Source organism: Polyodon spathula, chromosome 6 (genome assembly GCF_017654505.1).
Source record: "Polyodon spathula isolate WHYD16114869_AA chromosome 6, ASM1765450v1, whole genome shotgun sequence".
NCBI classification, from domain to species: domain Eukaryota; kingdom Metazoa; phylum Chordata; class Actinopteri; order Acipenseriformes; family Polyodontidae; genus Polyodon; species Polyodon spathula.
The window spans coordinates 39,918,391-39,938,515 of NC_054539.1; the positions used below are offsets into that span (position 1 = coordinate 39,918,391).

Consider the following 20,125-nt stretch of genomic DNA (forward strand, 5'->3'; position numbering starts at 1 on the left):
GGATTTACAGTTTTGTTACAGTGCATTGCTGGACACGATTCAGGAAAAAAAAAAAGGTCTGCTGTTTTTCAGCATACACATTCTAACCCATTTCGTGAAAGCACATGTTTTACTAGTTAAAAAGCAAAACTATAAGGTAGTGAGAATGTATTACACAAAAATAAATGAAAACAAAAATTGATGCACTTCTCAAGATTGTGTTTCGTTCACTAGTATGTTATCTAACGCAGGGACCTGCTACTTGAACCGTGTCATAGCTACTTTTTGGTTTTTTGTGCAAGAATTAGAGCAAAACTACTAATTATCTACCTGTTGTGTGTTAACTTTTAGCATTGCTTTTCTGGGGGGAGTAACACCAAATTACAAAACAGAAACGGTCAATGAAATGTCTACATAAATTGGCAATGTGTATATATATATACACACATACATACATATATATATATATATATATATATATACACTATACACTGAAGACATGGAATGAGTCAGAATTGCACCTTTGTATTTTATAGTATTGCAGTATTAATCAATGATGCTGTCATCTTTCTCATGGCATAGTGCTGGGAGGTGCACAGTAAAAAGAATGGCAATAAAAATACATTATGATAATGAGTAAGGATGAGATTACACAGTCCTGTGCGACTGAACGGACCAGCTGACACTAAGCAAGTTTGTGAATAGGATGTAGATCAGATGTGCTGGTACTGATGGACACCGGCGATAATGATGGGAGGGCTTACAGGCAACTTTTGCTGTATTTTTTTTATTTTTTTTTTTATTTGAGAGGCATTTTGGCAAGTGGCTTGGGCTCTGTGGCAATTGCCTCCAGTGCTGTCAGTTATATCGCGCCCGTTTGTGGTGTAGAAACTACTGTACATCAAGGCATACAGTATGATCAGTACAGAAGACCTAGAGCAGTTGGGAACACAGATGTCTGCAACAAGTCAGGCACCCACTGTATAAATCCTGTTTCAAGCAATCTTTTTTCTACCGACATTATAGACAAATTAAACGTAAAGCATTACATACAGCAGAGTTGATGCTGTAGCATATAAAATGGTCCTGCTCCTTTGCATGGCATTATATGCTGACTTTATTTTCAGAATAAAGTGTCCTTTCCCTTTATAATACTGTGAGGGTTTGTACTGTGCAGTTTAATTGGTTGCAATTACTGAAAAGTGTCAAATGTACACATCAAGCTACCCAATCTAATGCAGGCTGGCCATTTAGGTCCAGCATGTGATGTATAGTGGTGGTTCTTCATGAGTAACCCTACTAGGAATCTTTAGTGGTTAACCCATCTTAATTATTTTGATGCTTTCCTAAACCCTTTGAGGTTTACAGCTAAAATACATAGTACTGTAGTTCTTGTTACATGTTTCAAGCAATTACGACATGTCTCTGGTGAAAAAACTGGAACAGCATCTGCAAACGAATGTGATACTGGTGCTGGAAGCTTAATTAAAAAAAAAAAACTAATCGGTGATCTTTTATTTGTATTTTCTGGCAATGCTTTCATGTTAGGAGGAGCGATTATAGACATAGAAAAAAATATATATTGGGGCAATTATAAAAAGGGTCCACTTACAGTAGGTGAATTGCAAGTCTATTATAAAATGTTTAACAATGTGCTTGCTAATTATTTCATCCAAAAATCTCCTGAATACACATCAGTGTTGCACAGACTTTAGTACACAATGCTCCCCCTATGGGTTACAGTACGCATCGCAATGCTAATATGCATCCCCACAAACAGCCTTGAGGAGTCTTTTCAGAAGCAATCTGTTTTCGATGGAATAATTAGCATGGCAAGTGATGATTTAAGCAAAAACAGCAAAAGAGAATCATACAACATGCATACTGTGTTATTAAAGTTTTAAAAATTAAATACTAGGAAAATATAAAGTAAAATTAAATAACTGTTAAAAACAATATGATAAGACAACAGGCAATGACCTAACAGGATATTATGTTTATCAGTGTCTTTAAAATGCCTGCTCCAGTTTTGTTAGAATGTTAACCCTGATTCACCCATGCTAAAAATCCAGCGTGTTTTTACAGTTTTGTTTGGTTGATATCCCTTATTCTGTTATTACTGCTTAGATAATTTCTTAAATTGTACAACATTTAAAAATCCAGTGAAAAGGCAGGGTGCGAGCATGCATATTTATGAACAAACCGGTTAGTACAACATGTTGCATGAATCTTTTAAATGCAGCGGTACCAAGCTGGAATTGGCTTTCACTTATAAGGTCATACAAGACAGGATTCAACGCTAATGAGGCACATGTTACCTTTTTTTTTTTTTTTTTTTTTTTTTTTTAACTGCTGTCTTTATAAGTGTGTATGATTTGTTAATTACCGAACTCTCAGTCACTTAATTTGCATCAATGAAACATAACCTGGTTAAACGTACTGATAGCATATCAGATGCTTAGATGACAGGTATGGTTACATTCTTGTATAACTTAAGGATAAAACAAAATACATTTCGACAAGGAATTGCATTAGTTCAATTACTTAGATGAGCACAAGATGGTTTCAGTAAATACTTTGTGATTTAAATATAGGCTACTACGTGACAGTTTGGGATATTCAATCTATGTGAAACAGTAGGTAGGCGTTTATTTTTTAAAAATGTGTATATATAATTATTAGTTGAATAAACCGCTACCGAATAAGACCATTTTGTATATATAATTAAAAAAATAAATAAATCCTCACTCGTGCCTTAAAAAGTTAACTTCTAGCCCTGTACATACATACATACATATATACATACGCAGGGATTGATTTTATTCTTAATACAAGGGCGGTAAAACGCAACTGAAGTGCACCTGGGTAACGAATATCAGAGTGCTGACTATAGACAAGTTTGTAGCATTTCATAGCAAAAAATTGTGTACTCTTTTAAATAAACATGCGTAATGGAGGTTGTATATTTATTAATACATCTTTATTTGATGTTTTATTTTTTTCTCAAATTGAGGGTGGGAAATTTGGGCTGCATCTTAAATTTGAAGGATTTTAAGTATTTTAAGCTGGATTAGAGAACAAATAAGCATGTTGGTTTCTGGTGATTTTCTATCCCTGATGAGTTACATGTACACAGCAATACTCACAAAGTTGGAATTTAAACAGGGCAAATAATGGAAAGCTTTCAGTTTCCTTTTTGGGCTGTACAGCAAGTAGTCTCTTTTGAGGGGAGTGCCATTGCCATCTCTAGGGAGGAACTGGAGTCTCGGGTCTTTGCCAAAACAAATTATCTTGTACACACAGATTTCTGTATACTGTGTTTATTTAGGAGTCGAAGAAACAGTTTATCCATTATTATTTTATTTCTGCAACAGTCCATTAAGCCTATAAAAAGATGAAGAAACACTACTCTTTATGAAATCTACAAGTACCCATCTTGCATTAAATTGCAATGTTATAGGTCTACAGTTACATACAACAATACTTATAAATATATTTGTAGTTAGTTTATTTTAAACTGTATCAATCTTTTAACTTCACAAGTAACATGTAGATGCAACTGATACTTTCACCATGCTCACATTCTCTCAAACTAAGTTGATTTGGACAACAAACTGTATCCATTTCTTTCAGATAGTGACTCACATCAGTTTCAGAAATCATGGACCCTTTGCAGTTTCCTCAGAGGCTTTTAAAATAAACAATATCTTGTCTCATTTTGGGTTACATAATAACTTTGGCAGTAAGTTAACAGGGAAAGCATCAGTCAACTGAAATCACTTCTGCTCTCCAGACTGTGAACACAGCAAAACAGGAAACACTTCCTGTGAAAAACTAAGGAAGAATGCTTTGCCCTTCTCCTTGGCATTTCAAACACATGTGAAAGCAATTAGAAAACAGTTTTTTTTTTTTTTTTAAGTATTTACTGCAGAAAATGCTGAGGAACGAATTTAGTACTGCTGTATACAATAGCGAATTAAGGCTATCTTTTATAGGCAAGAACTAGGAGGTAAAGCAGGAGACCCAGGGTTTAAATTATACTAGCTCTGCGAGTCTCAAGGCCTTACTAACAAGCCAATAACCATGTCCATGTATAAAATGACCCAGAGGGCTGCAGACCTTGGAGAAACGATTATGCATGGTAGTACGCATCCATTTATACCTCTAGATGTGGTGTCCTAGGGCTTTGTATGTCTTATTAATAATCAGCAAACCCAATTGCTTTTAGTATTGCTTCTAGTAGTCAATACAATATTCAGATATGTTGTAAGGATCTCAGTTGCAAACAATATCAAGTCAGATGTCTGTGGTAATTCTGTATTTCCTCTAGATTTTGGTTCAGAACATTCAAGGATATTCCTGTAACTCACAGTTGCAGTACAGTGACACCAGACACTTAACAGAAAATGTAATATAAAAACATGCTGTTGTAGTTGGCCCATCATTTTGTTATCATATTTCAGAAAGTAATAATCCATGTATTTTGCCCTGTATTCATTGCTTTTACACAGAATTATAATTGTATGTTACAAAAAATTTATTCACTATAAAAGAAAATATCTACTCTTATAGTTGTGTAGTTTGCACTGTACATTACAACTTTGCTAAAGGCTTTCTTTTTTTTTTTTCCCAGACGCTTGATGCTGCAATATTAATTCGATTTCTCCTAAGCTCTTTCTGCCTTGTGATGCTGCAAGGCACATCCACAAGGCCTGCGGGACTGGCGGCAATGGAATGTGTCTGAATAGTAGGGGAATGTAATTTGAAAGAACCCCCTCTCCATTCTTAATGTGAACAAAACATATCCGCCTCAGCTCATACTAGTGTGAGATCACAAAAATGTATTAATCTTGAAAATACATCAAACATGAAGCTAGTTAACCTAAATATAGCATGTACTAATAAAATATGGTTTCAACAACACAAATGATACACATATTATAGGATATATATATATATATATATATATATATATATATATATATATATATATAATATATATATATCTATATTATTGTAATATTAGAGTGGCGGTGTTACCTTGCCAATTAAAGGAAAATGCAGTTTTACAAAAAGCACACATATAAAATTCTGGACAGCATTATCTATTTGCAAATGCTTCAACTTTGACACATGATGTAAACGGAGCTGAACCAAGGAAAACTAGGAAGGTGGAAACTATACAACGCATACCGATTGCCAAGCCTGTCGTCTTCTTCCATTAACATTACTTCTGTACTGTCTGCCACTTGGTTTGCCTCTTTCATAACTGCACACAGTTTTATAATCGGTTATATTTCATTATCCTTGCTTGCTAAGGTGCACAGGGCTACTCGCAGGAAATCGACTGACGTTGTTTTTACACCAGTCCTGCTGTTATTGGTGTTGATAAAGATCTTTTCAGACAACAACGAAGCTATGACAGTGACATTGCAGTGTTAACACCACCATCTCAACACAACACAGAATAGTATAATCCAGCAGATGACATCATGATGCTAGACCTATAGCTGCATGTGATGAGATGCTAACGCGCGCGCATCGGTGAAACTGATATTTACCATCCACAAAGCGGAGAAACAAACAATAACCCAACCCTATATTTTCCCCCTGATTTTCCCCGTATTTTCAAACCGGTGTATGCAATCTCCCATCGCAACTACGTTAGAAATGGGAGATGCAGACAGACATGCCTAGCTGCATGATGCCATTTCTAAAACACATTTTTAAGAAACCATTCTGTTATTCACTAACCGCCATACATATCACATGTTTTCAATATTTTTAACTCAGGATGCATATAATAAATCGTATTTGTCACTTACCCTTTTCTGTGCTATTGCATATATCCACGCTTGATGTGTGAGTGAGCACAATACAATCAGTGCCCAACCCAACCCTGTGCGTTCGTTTCTGTGTCCCGGTTGCTGAGCAATAATGTTATTCCTCACACATAGCGGCGCAAGAGAGCCAGTCTGGAGATTTGTGCTCATGCGTCATTCCTTCCAACACGACCGCGTAGGAGTGGCTTGCAGAGTGATTGGCAACTACACAGAGGAATCTGTCTTTAGAAATTGTATTGGCCATTATGATTGGCCCATACTCTGTGTACCAAACACAACACAAACTGCCCCCAAAGAAGTGACGTTTCTGTGATTGGCTTTGATATCAACCAATGAAGCATGATTTCTTGTAGGAAAATCCGTTTGGGTCTATTCAGTTTGATTGATGTTTTTTCTGACTTATTATGAATCGTTTACAGGGGGATTGTTGTGAAGCAACTGCTTCCTGACAACAGATTTTTGTATCCAGGCGCAAGTTCTGGCTTTTGTAGTTTTTTGGTGCCCATTTCAATGGTCTGGAACAAAGGTTTGGTCAAGAAAACACTACAATCCCCATCAACATTTCATTTAAGGAAGTAGGTACAGCAAGGTGATTGGTTTAGCTTGCGGCGCTGCAGTTAAAGGACAGTTTTAAGATAGCTACCGTAGTAACAGTCGTTATAAGTTAAACTTCAAAAGCTAAAAAAAATAATTAAATTATTTATGTAATTAATGAATCCTTCGTGGGGTTCACAGACTGATGTTTTTGAGGATTTGGAAGAATATAAGAAGAGTCTGAGAGGCAAGTATTTTTCTTCTTTTTTTTTTTTCCTTCTTTTTAACACAACAGTCAACATCACGGTAGCCGAAGTTGACAGGTACTGTAGGTAGACAACGCCGTCTCCATAAATATCTATTACTTCTGGAGACCCTAAATCAAAATAACAAAAATAGAGCTCCATTTGGCACCAGAAGTAAGCCAATGGATCTTTAATATGTATTTATCGATCATACTGTATAATGCATCACGATTTGAAAGAAGCAGCAGGCATTGATGGGTCATGTGGGGAATACAGTATTGATTTAAAAAAAAAAAAAAAAAAAAAAAAAAAAAAAAAAAACTGAAATCCGCATCTTTACTATGAACTCTACAGCTTTTTTTCATGTAAATCCTTTTTTCAGTAAAGTAGTAACGAGAGTAGAGTTTCAGTGTGTGACAGTACACGAATTCTGATTTTTTTTTTTTTTTTTTTTTCACAGTTTAACTACATTTTTAACAGGTTTGCAAGGATTTATATTTAAAAAATATACTTTATAGTTAAAAAAAAAAATAATTAAAATTGTTTTTTAAAAAAATCCCTAAATATAAAATACTATGGTACCATTGGACAGTCCTATAGTATGTTTTTATGTTGGGTGTTAGTTTTGTTGATTTCATGTTGTGTTCCCAATTTACTTAAAATATTTTTAAACATTCCATGGTATTTCATTACTTATCCTATTTGCATTGGCGGTATTACCAAATATTTTAATCTGCTTTGGAAACTAAGTGTATGAATGACTTGCTGTGACACAGCACTCTTGAGTACATGAACCTTGCCTCCCAATGGAGCAGAGCAATAGGGATTGCTTAACCAATACAAAAAAGCTATCCATCAGCAGCAATGATGTTTGTTTATTTATTTATTTACCTTACCTTAATTATTATTTTACAGCGTTTCTAGGATAAGATAGTGTCACTGGGTGTTTGTCTTAGATCTGAATTGAATTATTGGCCAATACAATTGACAATACATTTTCTCAAACCAATAAATGAAAACATATTCAATACTACAAAATATAGATGGTCTCACATTTTCCCCCTGACCCTAAGTTATGGTGTTTTTGATTCTGTAAGGATGACTCGCAGTACAAAGCTGTCGTCTGCAAGTAGAATCATTGCTTTTCATTTCGGATACATTTTGTCCAACAGACAGAGCCAGCAGAAGCATGACACAGCTGAGGAGTGTGTTAGAAGAGCAGCCCTCCGCTGAAGCTGCTCTTTCTCCAAAGAAGAGGGCTGGAATGGCTCCTAGAAGTCCTCAGGCTACAGGGGGGTGGGGAGAGGGGGACTTGGAAATGACCTGGCAAGAACTACAGCACAGCCATGCAGGTAGGATTCAAACTTGGAGATCTCAAAATCCAATCAGCAAAATACTTTTTAAATTTTTTTTTTAGGCTTTTGTTTTTATTTCAAACAAGAAGAGTTATAAGCAAATATGCAGTAGAATAAAATTAATTTGTACAGCTTTGTATGTGCCAACAGTCCAAATGTCCCACGTCCCAATGTATTGGAATAAAGTCCCGATATTTACGCATAGAGAAGAATTAATTTATTCTGCACAGTAGAGTTAGTGAAAACCACACACTGTGCTCTTTGTGCCGCTGACACATCTGCTGATCACTAAGTTATACAAAGTTAAGAAAGCTTCATGATGTCTGTTTTTACTGCCATGATGGTCATGAGGTGTTGAGTTGGGGGGAAACATCTATTATATGATAATGAGTGTTTTCTGCATATGACCACTCCCATGTATATGATACGTATGACTCCCCCCCCCCCCCCCCCCCAGAATGAGTGTCACGCTCAACAGTTTCCCAATGTTGGCAAATATGCATCTTTTTTGTTTTTCGTACTTTTTCAAACTAATTGCTGTAATTCTTCATTCATTTTACAGTCAATCAGCTAAGATCATTACTCCGTCAACAAGAAAAGGAGTCTGCACCCAGTACACCTACAAGTAGAAGAAAAACATCACACAAGGTAGATTACAGCATCAGTTTTAAATAAAATAAAATCATTTGAAGTTATAAAATTCAAAAGCTCTAAATGAAATCTCATTTTTAAACTATGGAGTAATTTACATCCAGATTTTCAAAGCTTTCTGAAAATTGATGGTTTTTTTTTTTTTCAAAAGGTGAAAAACAGTTATGAAATTAGATATAAACAACCTAAACTTACCTCAGCTGTCTTCAGATCAGTAGGTTTGTATTAGTTTTGTAACTTTAGCAGGTGTTTTTCTTCTTATAGTAAAAGTAGTAATGTACTCTCCTTAAAATATGAAGGAGAAACATTTAAAATTGTTATAGTAAGATTGCTACATTAACTTTTCAAATAACTCTGTGACAGTGTAAGGGGAGGGGAGAGGGAAAATGTCCTCGGGTACAGGACTACATTTCCCAGAAGGCCATTGGGCTATTATTTTAATCGGGGAATGATTAATCGGTTAATCACACCTGTGGCCGTTGATAGATTTTAAAAAATAATTTATCAATTTAAACAATGAAAAAACAATGAAAAAAAAAGTAATCTAAGTCCCAAGTTTGTTTAAAACATTCTTTTATTCAAGGTATTTCTTTTAAACGGTATCAGAAAATGAACAGCTATATCATACTTTTTCTTCTCCCACTGAACAGAAATACGACTGTGAGGTTTATGTCAGTGTTTTTTCTTGTTTTTTTTTTTTTAATTTTCTTGCTCCTTTTAAAAACATTTGTTTAAATTCTGATATTGATGTGAAGCTTGTTTCGAATGTAGCCTATTATTCTCTGCTTTTACAGTGCTGTAATTAGTCATCAATACGGCAGCTATTGATATTAAGCAGCACTGCAGACTGAAGAAGTAGTCTAATATGGAAAAAAAATGCTAGTTGTAAATAATATCAGGATTTATTTTTTTCAATTCAGGGGTCTTTTGCCATGGTAACATATTATATATAAATGTGCTAATGGTAATTCTGTTTCACTTATTCTTCAGAGGCCTTCAGAAAAAGGAAATGCTGATTTGCCAGCTATTCAAGATCTTGTCCCTATTATTAACAGTCAGTCTGAATACATTCAGCATCTAGAGGAGGAGGTCAAGTTTTGCAAGGTTTGTTCTGCAGGAGCTGTTTGTCTAGAAATAAAGGGAAGTTTGGGGACTAATGTCTATGTTCATTGTATTGATCCCAGGAACATATTGCAACAATGTTTGTTTAAAGTAGTAATATAGACAAAGTCAGATTTCTATAGTCTTCAGTATATATAGAATATATAGAAGATGTAAAACAAAAGCATCTGAAAATTGTTAATATTTCACTTGGTTAGGATCACACTTTTTATGCTTTGTTAAAGTGTTACTGAACAGGCTGTAGGGTTTAAAACGCATTACTTTCCCTAGCTTCCTGCTTTGGTGTACGTATTCCTGCAGTGTCTTTTTCAACATAATTGCACTAACACTTTAAATAGTAAGTAACTTTAAATTTAATTTTATGTTTTTTCTTTCCCTTGTTGGTTTATGCTGTTTTGAAATCATTCTAAGTGGTTCTGGGTTTTGTAGCTTCAATATTAGGTTATTATCAGCTTGAGCCAGCCCCACCTTCTCTACGTGCAAGTAGGAATATAGTAGGTGGGGTTGATGGAGTTGAAGGTCTCGTTGTCACAGGATATGAGTGGAATGAGGATGACTGTTCAGTGATGGCATTTAGGCTATTTAGCACAAGCAAAGGCTGTGTGATACGATGGCTTGGTGGTGACATCAGACCAGAAAGAGACACACACAGTACTGCGAGGTATGAAGTGCTGATGTGCATATTTAATAATAATTATAAATAAAATGGTTGAAACAAAACAAACACTTATACAAAATGGCACGGTGGCCAAGACAAACACAGTGAACCAGTATCGTGTTGGTTTAAAGCCAGCACGAGTAGCAATTGTTTACTTGATTATCTCTAACTTACGTTCCTCCTCTGAACAAAACCCAATCTCAAGTGAGAGATCCTTCGCTCTGTTATGCAGCTGTGCCTGGGTTCGATTGCTTGTTAATCCCAAGCATGTTCTGCACGTGAAGTGTTTTGGCAGGGAAGGCAATTAATCCTTCCCTGCCAACCTAAAACACCCGTGCACACATCCATTAATTTTAAATAATAACAACATAACACAAAATACGCACAGTGACAGGGTGTACCCTGACACAGGCAGATTTAGAGAAAAAGGGTAATGTCAGAATTAAACACACTGTTTATATATATATATATATATATATATATATATATATATATATATATATATATATATATATATATATATATATATATATATAAGGGGAGACGTTTTAAGGAGGACAGAGATGTTTTAAACTCCTGTAAGTGCTTTTGTTTGTTCACTGGGCGTGCTATATGTCCAGATAACTTTTTTAATAAAAGAAAATCTCACAGACTCATTTAATTTGAAGTTTTAATGAATCCGAGCAGTATTAGAATTAGTTGTATTATTAAATGCATAATAATGGATCAAGTGGTTGCTTGATCCCTGTTATAGACAGTCTGGGTGTTTCCAGTGCCTTTTACAGTTTTAACAGCATTATTACTTCAATACAACAATACAAATAGGGTTATCATATGTTTAGCCTACAGCCTATAAAATCTAAAAAAAAACTAAAGAGCCTAAAAAAACCATAATTTATATACCTTATAGCAATGCCTCCCAATATAAACAAGATATAAATTTAAGTATATGCTTACCTTCCAGTATATGGAAGTGTAGTGTAGGATATATTGAAAAATATGAACTGTCTTCAAAAGGCAGAGACTTCTAAATATAACCAAACAGCAATCAGTTTTTCAGAGACCCTCAAAGCAAGGACCATGTCAGCTTGCAAGTTCAGATCAAGTTCAGTGGTATCGAATAGGGGCCTTGCTCTGGGCTTATATAAGATTTTACCTCTATTGAATACATCAAGAGTCCCAAATCTGATCATCAGTCTGCCTTGACAGTTCTTATTGTTGAGTTAATGATATATTCTAGAAGGATCTGGTCAGCTCTTTTTAAAACTAATTGGAACATGATCTCATAGTTCTCATTTTCAACCCCTCCTTTCTCTAAAAAGTCAATATTGTGAAAGGTGTCTTTTTAAAAATTGATAGAATAATAATGAAACTATATTGTATTATAATATTATAATACTAAAACTATAATTCTGTTATTGTTGCCGGTTCACCTTCATTGGCCCTATTTGGTTTGCACCACTTACAAGCCATTACCGGTATTATAATAATTAAATTAATTACCTGAGCAGAAAATTGCTTACTACTACATTTTCATGTTGTTTTAATATGTGCTTCACAGAAACAGTTGAAACATATTTTATTTCATGATTGCCAATTTTATCATTAACTTGGAAGTACATATACTTTACATCTTTCAGTCACTGTCTGTGCTGCTAACAGAAAGGCACTGTGATAAAGTCAGGAATGTATGTGGCGTCACAAATAGACAGCTTAAAGTTGGCATCCAACTGTATTTCTGTCTCCCCTGCTGGTTAATTTGTCAAACTGAAACAATGCTTGTATTTCCCACCAATGTAACAGGAACTAAAGTAAAAACATTAAGTGGCCATGGATGGTAACAATATGTCTTCTTGTAGTTCTGTTAAGGTTTTTACAGGGTAATATAATTACATTTTTCAAACTTTTCTGTAAAGATTACCATTTAATCTTACTCCATAGGAAGAGCTATTTGGGATGAAACAACGCATTAGTGTAGTGATTCTTGAAAATGACAAACTGCATGAAGAATTGAAGTTGAAGAATGTTGAGGACACTTTGAAAGACTATACTATCTTGGAAGCCTCGGTAAGAACAAGACCAATCTGTGCAATGAAATAAAAACAGTTTTCGGTGCTGGTGATCAGAAGTCATTTTTGTTTTTTTTATCACCATTTGTTTTTTGTTCATCAGTAAATGTGAAAAAAAAAATGAACAAAAGGTAGTATCTCTGAATTTCACATGTGGAATGTCATCATATTGTTCTACAGTAGAACATAAAGAACACTACAATTATCTGTGTTTCAGAAAACTAAGAGATTCTGATTAATTAGAACAATGGTGCATTCCGTTCCAGACAAATGTCCCGGAATCCTGTTTTGTTGGAGGAACTGGCCCCGGAGCTCCGGATCCCAAACAGCACTCTCACAGGCAGCAGCCGCAGCAGCAGCAGCAGGTTCAGCCCCCATTAGCTCCTGCACAGCCTCTACCATCCAATGATCCGACAGATGCTCTGAAATGGCAAATGGAACTGGTTTGTACTAGTTAATTATCTGCTATTCTCATCTCTGCATCAGAAGAAGCTGTATACACAAGTAACTGTCAGTGTTGTATTTCTTGTGAATCACTGGAGTAATTCCACATGCTAAAGGATGGAGGAGAGAGATTTCACACTTTTATTTATTTTTATGTATATTTATTTTTTATTGTACTTTAATATTACAGTAGTAGCCAAAGCCAGCTATTCATCTGTCGTAAAACTGTTGTAGTGTGATAACGCAAAAATGTCTCAGCTTTGCATCCTGTTTTTTTTTGACTGCCATTGACAGCTGCACTTTATTAGTCTTGCCAACAGGTGCAAAAGGAAGCAGGAAATGCATTAAACAAAATAGCAGGTAGCGTTGTGGACTTAGACTAAGCTTTAAAGACAATTGTGCAGCTAAACTGCGCAAAGTTTGGAGTTACACTGTTACGTCAGTTGATCCTTCACACTTATGCAAACGGGAGGAGTTATAGTTATTGTACTAAAATCAATATAGCAGGCTGTATAAAAAGTGCTTCCAAGTATAAATACCACATGTACTGGAGATGATCAACCCAGCAAGAATCTGAAATTAATGTATGTATTTATACTATCAGTACAGTACTAGTACACTATCATCTATAATGATTTACTGTTCTGAATCAAACTGTTATACAATCCTGATAATTTTGTATTTGTTAATATACGCATGAAAGGTGATAAAATAAAGTCCAATGATGAAAGCACAGTTTATATAGTCTTAAAATGGGACAGATCTTGCTTATTTATTGGGGTGTGAGAAATTGAAGTTATACTGTAAATGTTATGCACATCTGTACTAACCCCTGCACCCCCACCTCCCACCCCCTTATTCTAGCCTTTTGGGCAGGCCAAAGGGTGTAACAGGGTAGCCATGTGGATGCGTATTCGCTGCTTGCTGTCAGGCTGGAGATTTGAGATGGAGGTTGAGTTTGATACACCCTGCAAGAGCACAGGATTTATTTACAAACAGACAGAACAGCTCACATGAAACTACCAGCAATGGTAGGGCACGAAGTACATACAAAACACTGTACAAAAAATTATAAAATAAAGGGTTATGTGAAAACGGTGTGCACTTCATCAGTAAATGGAGGTCCGTTAATTAACTTTGCTGTATATTTTGGTGGGATCTACAATCCCTCAGTTAATCCCTGATTTGTAAACAAAGCCTGACCCTGGTTAAACGCAGTGTTTTTTAATTTTTTTTTTTTTTTATCTGCAACTGAATCCAGTCTGTCCCGCTAAGAGCTGGATTTACTGTTTTAGACCTATAGTAAAATGTGCAGTGATCAGTTTCCATCGTTCAGCAAGTGCAAATGACACATGCTACAGCTCCATCGGTTAACAGAGGGAGGGGTGCCTAGCTTTGTTTAAAAGTGGGATGGCAAATGTAATGAACTGTTGAGCAAAGCGGGGTGACATTTTTGTTTTTGTTAAGAAGCTCTGGTAAACCACATTTTGATTGTTCAGTCTTTTTCAAGTCACTGTTTTTGTAATAGTAAACCCAAAAAATTGGACAGGTGTTTCAGCATAAAATATAGAATATTCACTAACTGACCATTTATTAAGTGCAAACACAAGTAGCACCAAATGGCAGAGCCAGTTCCAGTGGCATATCTGCACAATACTGTACAGTACCTGTAATCCCAACATGCAGCTTATTAGAGGGAAGTGCTAAACAAACACAAACAATAACATGTACAAAATGTTATAATATGGCTTGTTTATTGATAGATATATTGGCATGTATGTTTGTATTCCTTGCTTGGCTTTGTTTTAAATGTAGTGCTGAATGCTAGAGAATGTTTTTCACGTTTTGTCATCAGACATTGCTGAGCTCAGTTATCGCAGCAAAATTAGCTGCTACGAGACTTTTAGAAAGTATACGCTCACTATAGTAGGGAGGTGCTTGGTGCTGATAGGTTGAAATAATAAGCTCCTGCCCTCACAAGGCAATGCTTAGTGCAAATTGGTTGAATCACAAAGTGCCAGCCATAATACAGCAATGCTTATTGGTTTAAACAACTGATTACAATATTACAGGCAATACAGATCAACCAAGAGAACAATTTTGAGTTCGACTGCACTGACAGCACTCCCACTTCCCCCAAAATAAATACATTTTAAAACATTGATGTGCCAAGTATGTCAAATTTACCTGCTCTAGACCAATGGAGTCCATGATGTACTGAAATGAGATTTCAGTATATCATGATGAGAAACATTGGAGTCACCCTTTTTATCAATCAGCATTTATTTCTACAGTTTTTACTCATTCAGGGACATAATATACCTAAATGTTTATTATTAAACTAATGTGAGTTAAAATTATTAGTAAGTACACACGTTTTGAAAATTAATATCAGCAAAGAACAACTAAGTTCAGAGTTTTTAATGAAAAAATAATTGTAGCCAACTTTTTCATTAAAGTATAATGTGATTGTGAAATGCCACTTTTTGATATACAGTAAACTCTCAGTTATTTGTTACTCTAGGGAGAATTCACTTTATGACAAATTAGTGATCAATTATCAGAATCCTCCCTCTTTCAACATTATTTGCCAGGAGTTGAACATATTAGGGTATAAACAAAACAGATCAAGTAACCTTGAATTTATTTGAATCGTGAAGTACATGTGCAGTAGCATGGCACAGTGCTGTATTCAGATTGGCTGGCTTTGGTGAGAATAACGAGACCACTGACTGGGATATTTGAAAAAACCACGACAAAAGACATTTTTCCACTCCACCGCAACTCCCAAGCATATTCGTTTGTGACTCGGATTGAGTGTGCAATTTTCAACAACACTAGTGATTTTCCCTTTGTCTTTCAGTCAGCTGATCAGGGTAGTACATGGTTGTGGCAATGTTGTCCCACCCCTGTATGCATTTCTGTGTTATATGTTGCATATGATGTGTTAGTGTTGGTGTATTGTGTGTTAACGTTGGTGTATTGTAGTACACGGGATATAATATGGGTTATGCGCATAAAATGTATATTTGTATTGCACTAAGTAAATTCACATGCAGTTGTACTAAGACTCCAATTGAATGATTGATTAGCAATTGAGTCTTGGTACAGCTGCATAAAAGCAGCATGTTTTCACACACTCGGGGTTGTGTGTTCAGTGGGTGGAGAATGGGTGTGGAGAAGGAGAAAAGAAAGTAATTAATTTGACTCGCCGTGTTTGTTTGTTTGTCTATTCATCCACTTTTTTGTTTAGTGTTAGTCCGTTTAGTTTGTCGGTTTATTTTGGCCTCAACTGCCGTGTGCTGTTTTTATGTTACAAACTTTTATTTTCTGTTTGTTCATTTATTAAATGCTGAGCGCAAGCAAGCACTTAGCTTAACCAAACTCCACGTCTGTCTATTCTGTGTTGGTCCCTGTTTCTGGTCTGACGTCACCCACTACAGCCGTCTTTGTGACAGTGGTACATTAGACTGGATTATCCCTTAGACGAATTACTGAGACTTTACTGTATTTACTACTGCTTAATTTAAGGTAAAAAAAAAAAAAAAAAAAAGATTTCAGTAGGAATTGAACTTGTTTATGGCCCCACAGCAACATTAACCTAATTTTTAATACTAGAACCTAACATTAAATTTTTAATTTGATAGTCTCTCTTCCTTACATTTTTTATTTTAATAATGGTCTTATATTCGCTCTTCCTTCAGATATTTTTGTGAGTAATAAATACAAAATATATGCCTGTTTTTAAGTATTAATATTTTGTGCAGTCAATCCTAACCGCCTGCCGAGCTCACAGTGTTCGGTCAAACTAGCTAACCCCCATATTCAAAGAGGGGCGAGGGGGGGTTGGCACGTGCCCCTTCTGCCCCGTGGGTTAGGCTCCTATGAATAGTTGTCACTAAAAGAAACATGCTAAATATTATTTTTTTCAACAGGCATGTATTAATTTCTTCCGCATACTCACACCAAAAGGGAATTTGCATGCAAGTTTTGATAAAAAACTTTTTTTTTATTTGTACACTACACATTTGGAAACTTTATGTACAAGTAGATTACGTCTCAGTTTACTGTATAGTTCAAGGCAGAATACTGTATATAGCCTAATCTAAAGGTGCAAGATTAAAAAAGTCAAACTAAGAACACAACAATTGCTATAGGCTATGCAACAGTAAAAAGTAATAATGTAGCAATAAATTTAAATATGAGGCTTTCTACACGTGCAGAAGTAGGTTTAATTTTCAAATGTAGAAAAAAGGATATGTAATTCTTCATACTTTTCTTGCCTTCCCCAGCACTGTATTTGACTTAACACGTTCATGCATGAAATATTGAAATGTTAGTTCTGTGTAACCAGCAAACCCAGTGTATACAATAAACTACATAAGCAAAATAATACATGACATAAAATGAATTACTGTACTCGCTAGTAATCCTCAATTGTAATTCTTGCTGTTCATTGTCGACTTTTGTTCATTACTTCATTACTTCTTGATCTTAATGGTGCACACAGTGAATGTACATGTTGAAGGTGTATTTACAACAACTGTATGTTTCATAAGTACACTCAAGAAATAAAACATCAGATGAAAAGCAGGATATTTCTTTATTTGCTTTGCTTACTGTTGGTGTTCAAATACATTTATTTTTAGTATGAGGCAACATTTTAGCCGATTGTTGTTGAACTTTTCTTAAAATCCCTGCCGGACGCTCCTCATTCCCTATTTTTGCTGTGCATACTGTAGCCCCAGAGCACCCACTGACAACCTCTAAAGTTCATATATATGTTAATATCACTGTAACTATTTTCATTTTAGCTGTAGCATGCTGCATTAATCTATCTCTTCAGCAAACACATTGCTTAACTTCTTGATACACTGTTGGCTTCAGCATATCCCAGCTGTTGCCACAATTATACAGTACATTATAATAATGACTAACTCGATGTAAGCTTTGCGAGTTAGGTATTCACTAGCTTCAGGGTGTGTACAGTGTCCATTTTATTGCATTTCTTTGCATGATATTTTTTTATACAGTCCTTTATTAATACTGATATATGAACGAATGCAAATATGGTCATTTTGCCACGGGATATTCACAGATTTGTCCCAGAACAAGTGCATTATATACAATAAATAAAAAAAATATATATTTTTATACATTTGCATTAATATGACATTGAATAACCCACAGCAGAAACTGTTAGGCTTATCTTAGTTCTGTGCCAAGCATTTCTGAAAAATCAATAACATTTCAACGAACACTGTACTTGTTATACATCTGTATCTCTCTCTTTTATTTTTTCATTGACTCAGGAGAAATTAAAACTACTCTATCAAGCAAAAACGGAAACGTTAGAAGCGCAGATGATGTCATTGAGGTAGGTTTCAATAAACACTATATAAATGTTATAATAAACCAACATTGCCAGGCTCAGAGCTGCAAGAGCAACTTGGAATGTTCATATTAAGACTCGTGATGGTTTATATATAAAGGCTTCATGTCAAGTGACACACAGAGCTGCCACATTTTATTATTTGAATGTAAGCTTGGTGTAGCTGAGTTTAGTCTAAGAGTACTTACCTACCTGCATTCTCTTACTCAATGTCATTCATGCCACCTTTCTCCTGCCTCACCTAACCTTGAACTATTATGCTGCTGTTTTGTATTGAGTTAAACCCTTGTATGCGGTAAAGGGATTAGATTAAATTAATGTCATTCTTAAGCTAGCGCATCACCATCGACTCTCTCTGAGAGTCCTTGTGCTCTTGTATCTCTGTCAGCATTAGGCTGGTTGCAAGTCAGATTCTGTTGTCATTTTAAGGTCAAATTAACTGTTGTAATAATGCAATATTTTTTTTCAACATAGCCCCAGTTGTTTTGATTTTGACATGGGTTATAAAAAAGATGGAAATGCATTACCCAAGAGTGTTCACTAGGATAAACAATATTTCTCTTATTTATTTATTGCATTTATACAACATTTTAATACAAAAGTATCGCCAAGCACTGTACAGTACATAGCAGAAAAAAAGAACAAATCACAATAGATTTGTATAGTATGTCACACATACAACTGCCACAGTCAGACTATTTTTAAATAGCAGTATACACATACTACAAAAGCAGCAATTTTAAAGTTACATTAAAACCCAGTAAGATAAGAAAGCCATTTTGATTTGAAAACTGTAACGGTCCCAGCTTCCCTGACAAATGAAGGCAGAGCATTCCATAATTTAGGAGCTCTACAAGAAAAAGCCCTACCTCCCATGTTGCTTTTGTTGACCCTAGGAATAACCAGCAACCCTGTGATCTCAGAGTAGAGTTTGGAAGATATGGGTCAGTAACTCCTGCAAATAACTAGGTGCTAATCCATTCAGGGCCTTGTAATTTAACAGCAAAATCTCATAATCAATTAATGAATTATATACTGCAGCCAGTGTACAGAGGCCAAAACGAGTAATATGTTCACTTTTCTTGGTTTTAGTCAGAATTCTAGCAGCGGTATTCTGAACAAGCTGCAAGCAGGATACCACACGTTTTGGGACACCAGAAAAAAATGCATTACAATAATCAGTTCTAGATGGAACAAAGGCATGCATTAGTCTTTTGGCATCAGATACATAAATAATTGGTCTAAGTTTGGTTATATTTCTCAAATGATAAAAAGATACTTTAGTAACTCACCTAATATGAGTCTCAAATGAGAACTCAAGATCAAAGATGACCCCCAAACTCTTAATTTCAAGTTTAAGTTTTGATGAGAGACTGCAAGGGTCAAGCATATGTAGTCTCATATTCTCTTTTAGTTGGTTCTGTGAGCCCACTAGCATACCTCTGTTTTATCTGAATTCAACATTAGAAAATTCTGTGACATCCAATGCTTGATGTCTGTAAAGCAAGTAGCTAATAACATGTTGAATTCCTGGCTTTACGGACAAATATAGCTGGGCATTAGTATAGCAATGTAAGATCACTACGTGTTTGTGGGTAATTTCACCTAACTGTAGCATATATTATGAAAACAACAAGGGACCTAGAATGGAGCCTTGTGGAACACCACTGACAACTTTCGATAATGCCAAAAATAACAAAATAGCAATTTAGACAACCGCTAAGAACAGATAAATTAGCCTTAAAGGGCATTGAAAGCAAGAGAGAACAAGTGGGTTTTGAGAGTTGATTTGAAGTGAGCGACTGTGGGAGGTACACGCACTGAAGCTGGAAG

At 35.4% G+C, this 20,125-nt stretch overlaps 2 protein-coding genes across 9 annotated transcripts in view; one reads left to right on the forward strand and one right to left on the reverse strand.

The window, feature by feature from the left end:
* LOC121317177 (centrosomal protein of 170 kDa-like) overlaps nucleotides 1-5,934 on the reverse strand; it is a 102,993-nt gene extending 97,059 nt beyond the window's left edge. For all 8 annotated transcript variants that reach the window (XM_041252838.1, XM_041252837.1, XM_041252835.1 and 5 more), the window contains exon 1: nucleotides 5,805-5,934. The gene's annotated coding sequence lies outside the window, so the exon portion shown is untranslated. The remainder of the gene's footprint in view (nucleotides 1-5,804) is intronic.
* A 1,843-nt stretch (nucleotides 5,935-7,777) lies between these two features.
* Nucleotides 7,778-20,125, forward strand: part of LOC121317178 (serologically defined colon cancer antigen 8 homolog) — a 121,952-nt gene continuing 109,604 nt past the window's right edge. Inside the window, exons 1-6 of the mRNA XM_041252839.1 lie at nucleotides 7,778-7,953; nucleotides 8,519-8,604; nucleotides 9,598-9,711; nucleotides 12,329-12,454; nucleotides 12,723-12,899; nucleotides 18,213-18,277. Coding sequence (XP_041108773.1) covers nucleotides 7,791-7,953; nucleotides 8,519-8,604; nucleotides 9,598-9,711; nucleotides 12,329-12,454; nucleotides 12,723-12,899; nucleotides 18,213-18,277 — 731 coding nt within the window. The 5' untranslated portion in view covers nucleotides 7,778-7,790. The remainder of the gene's footprint in view (nucleotides 7,954-8,518; nucleotides 8,605-9,597; nucleotides 9,712-12,328; nucleotides 12,455-12,722; nucleotides 12,900-18,212; nucleotides 18,278-20,125) is intronic.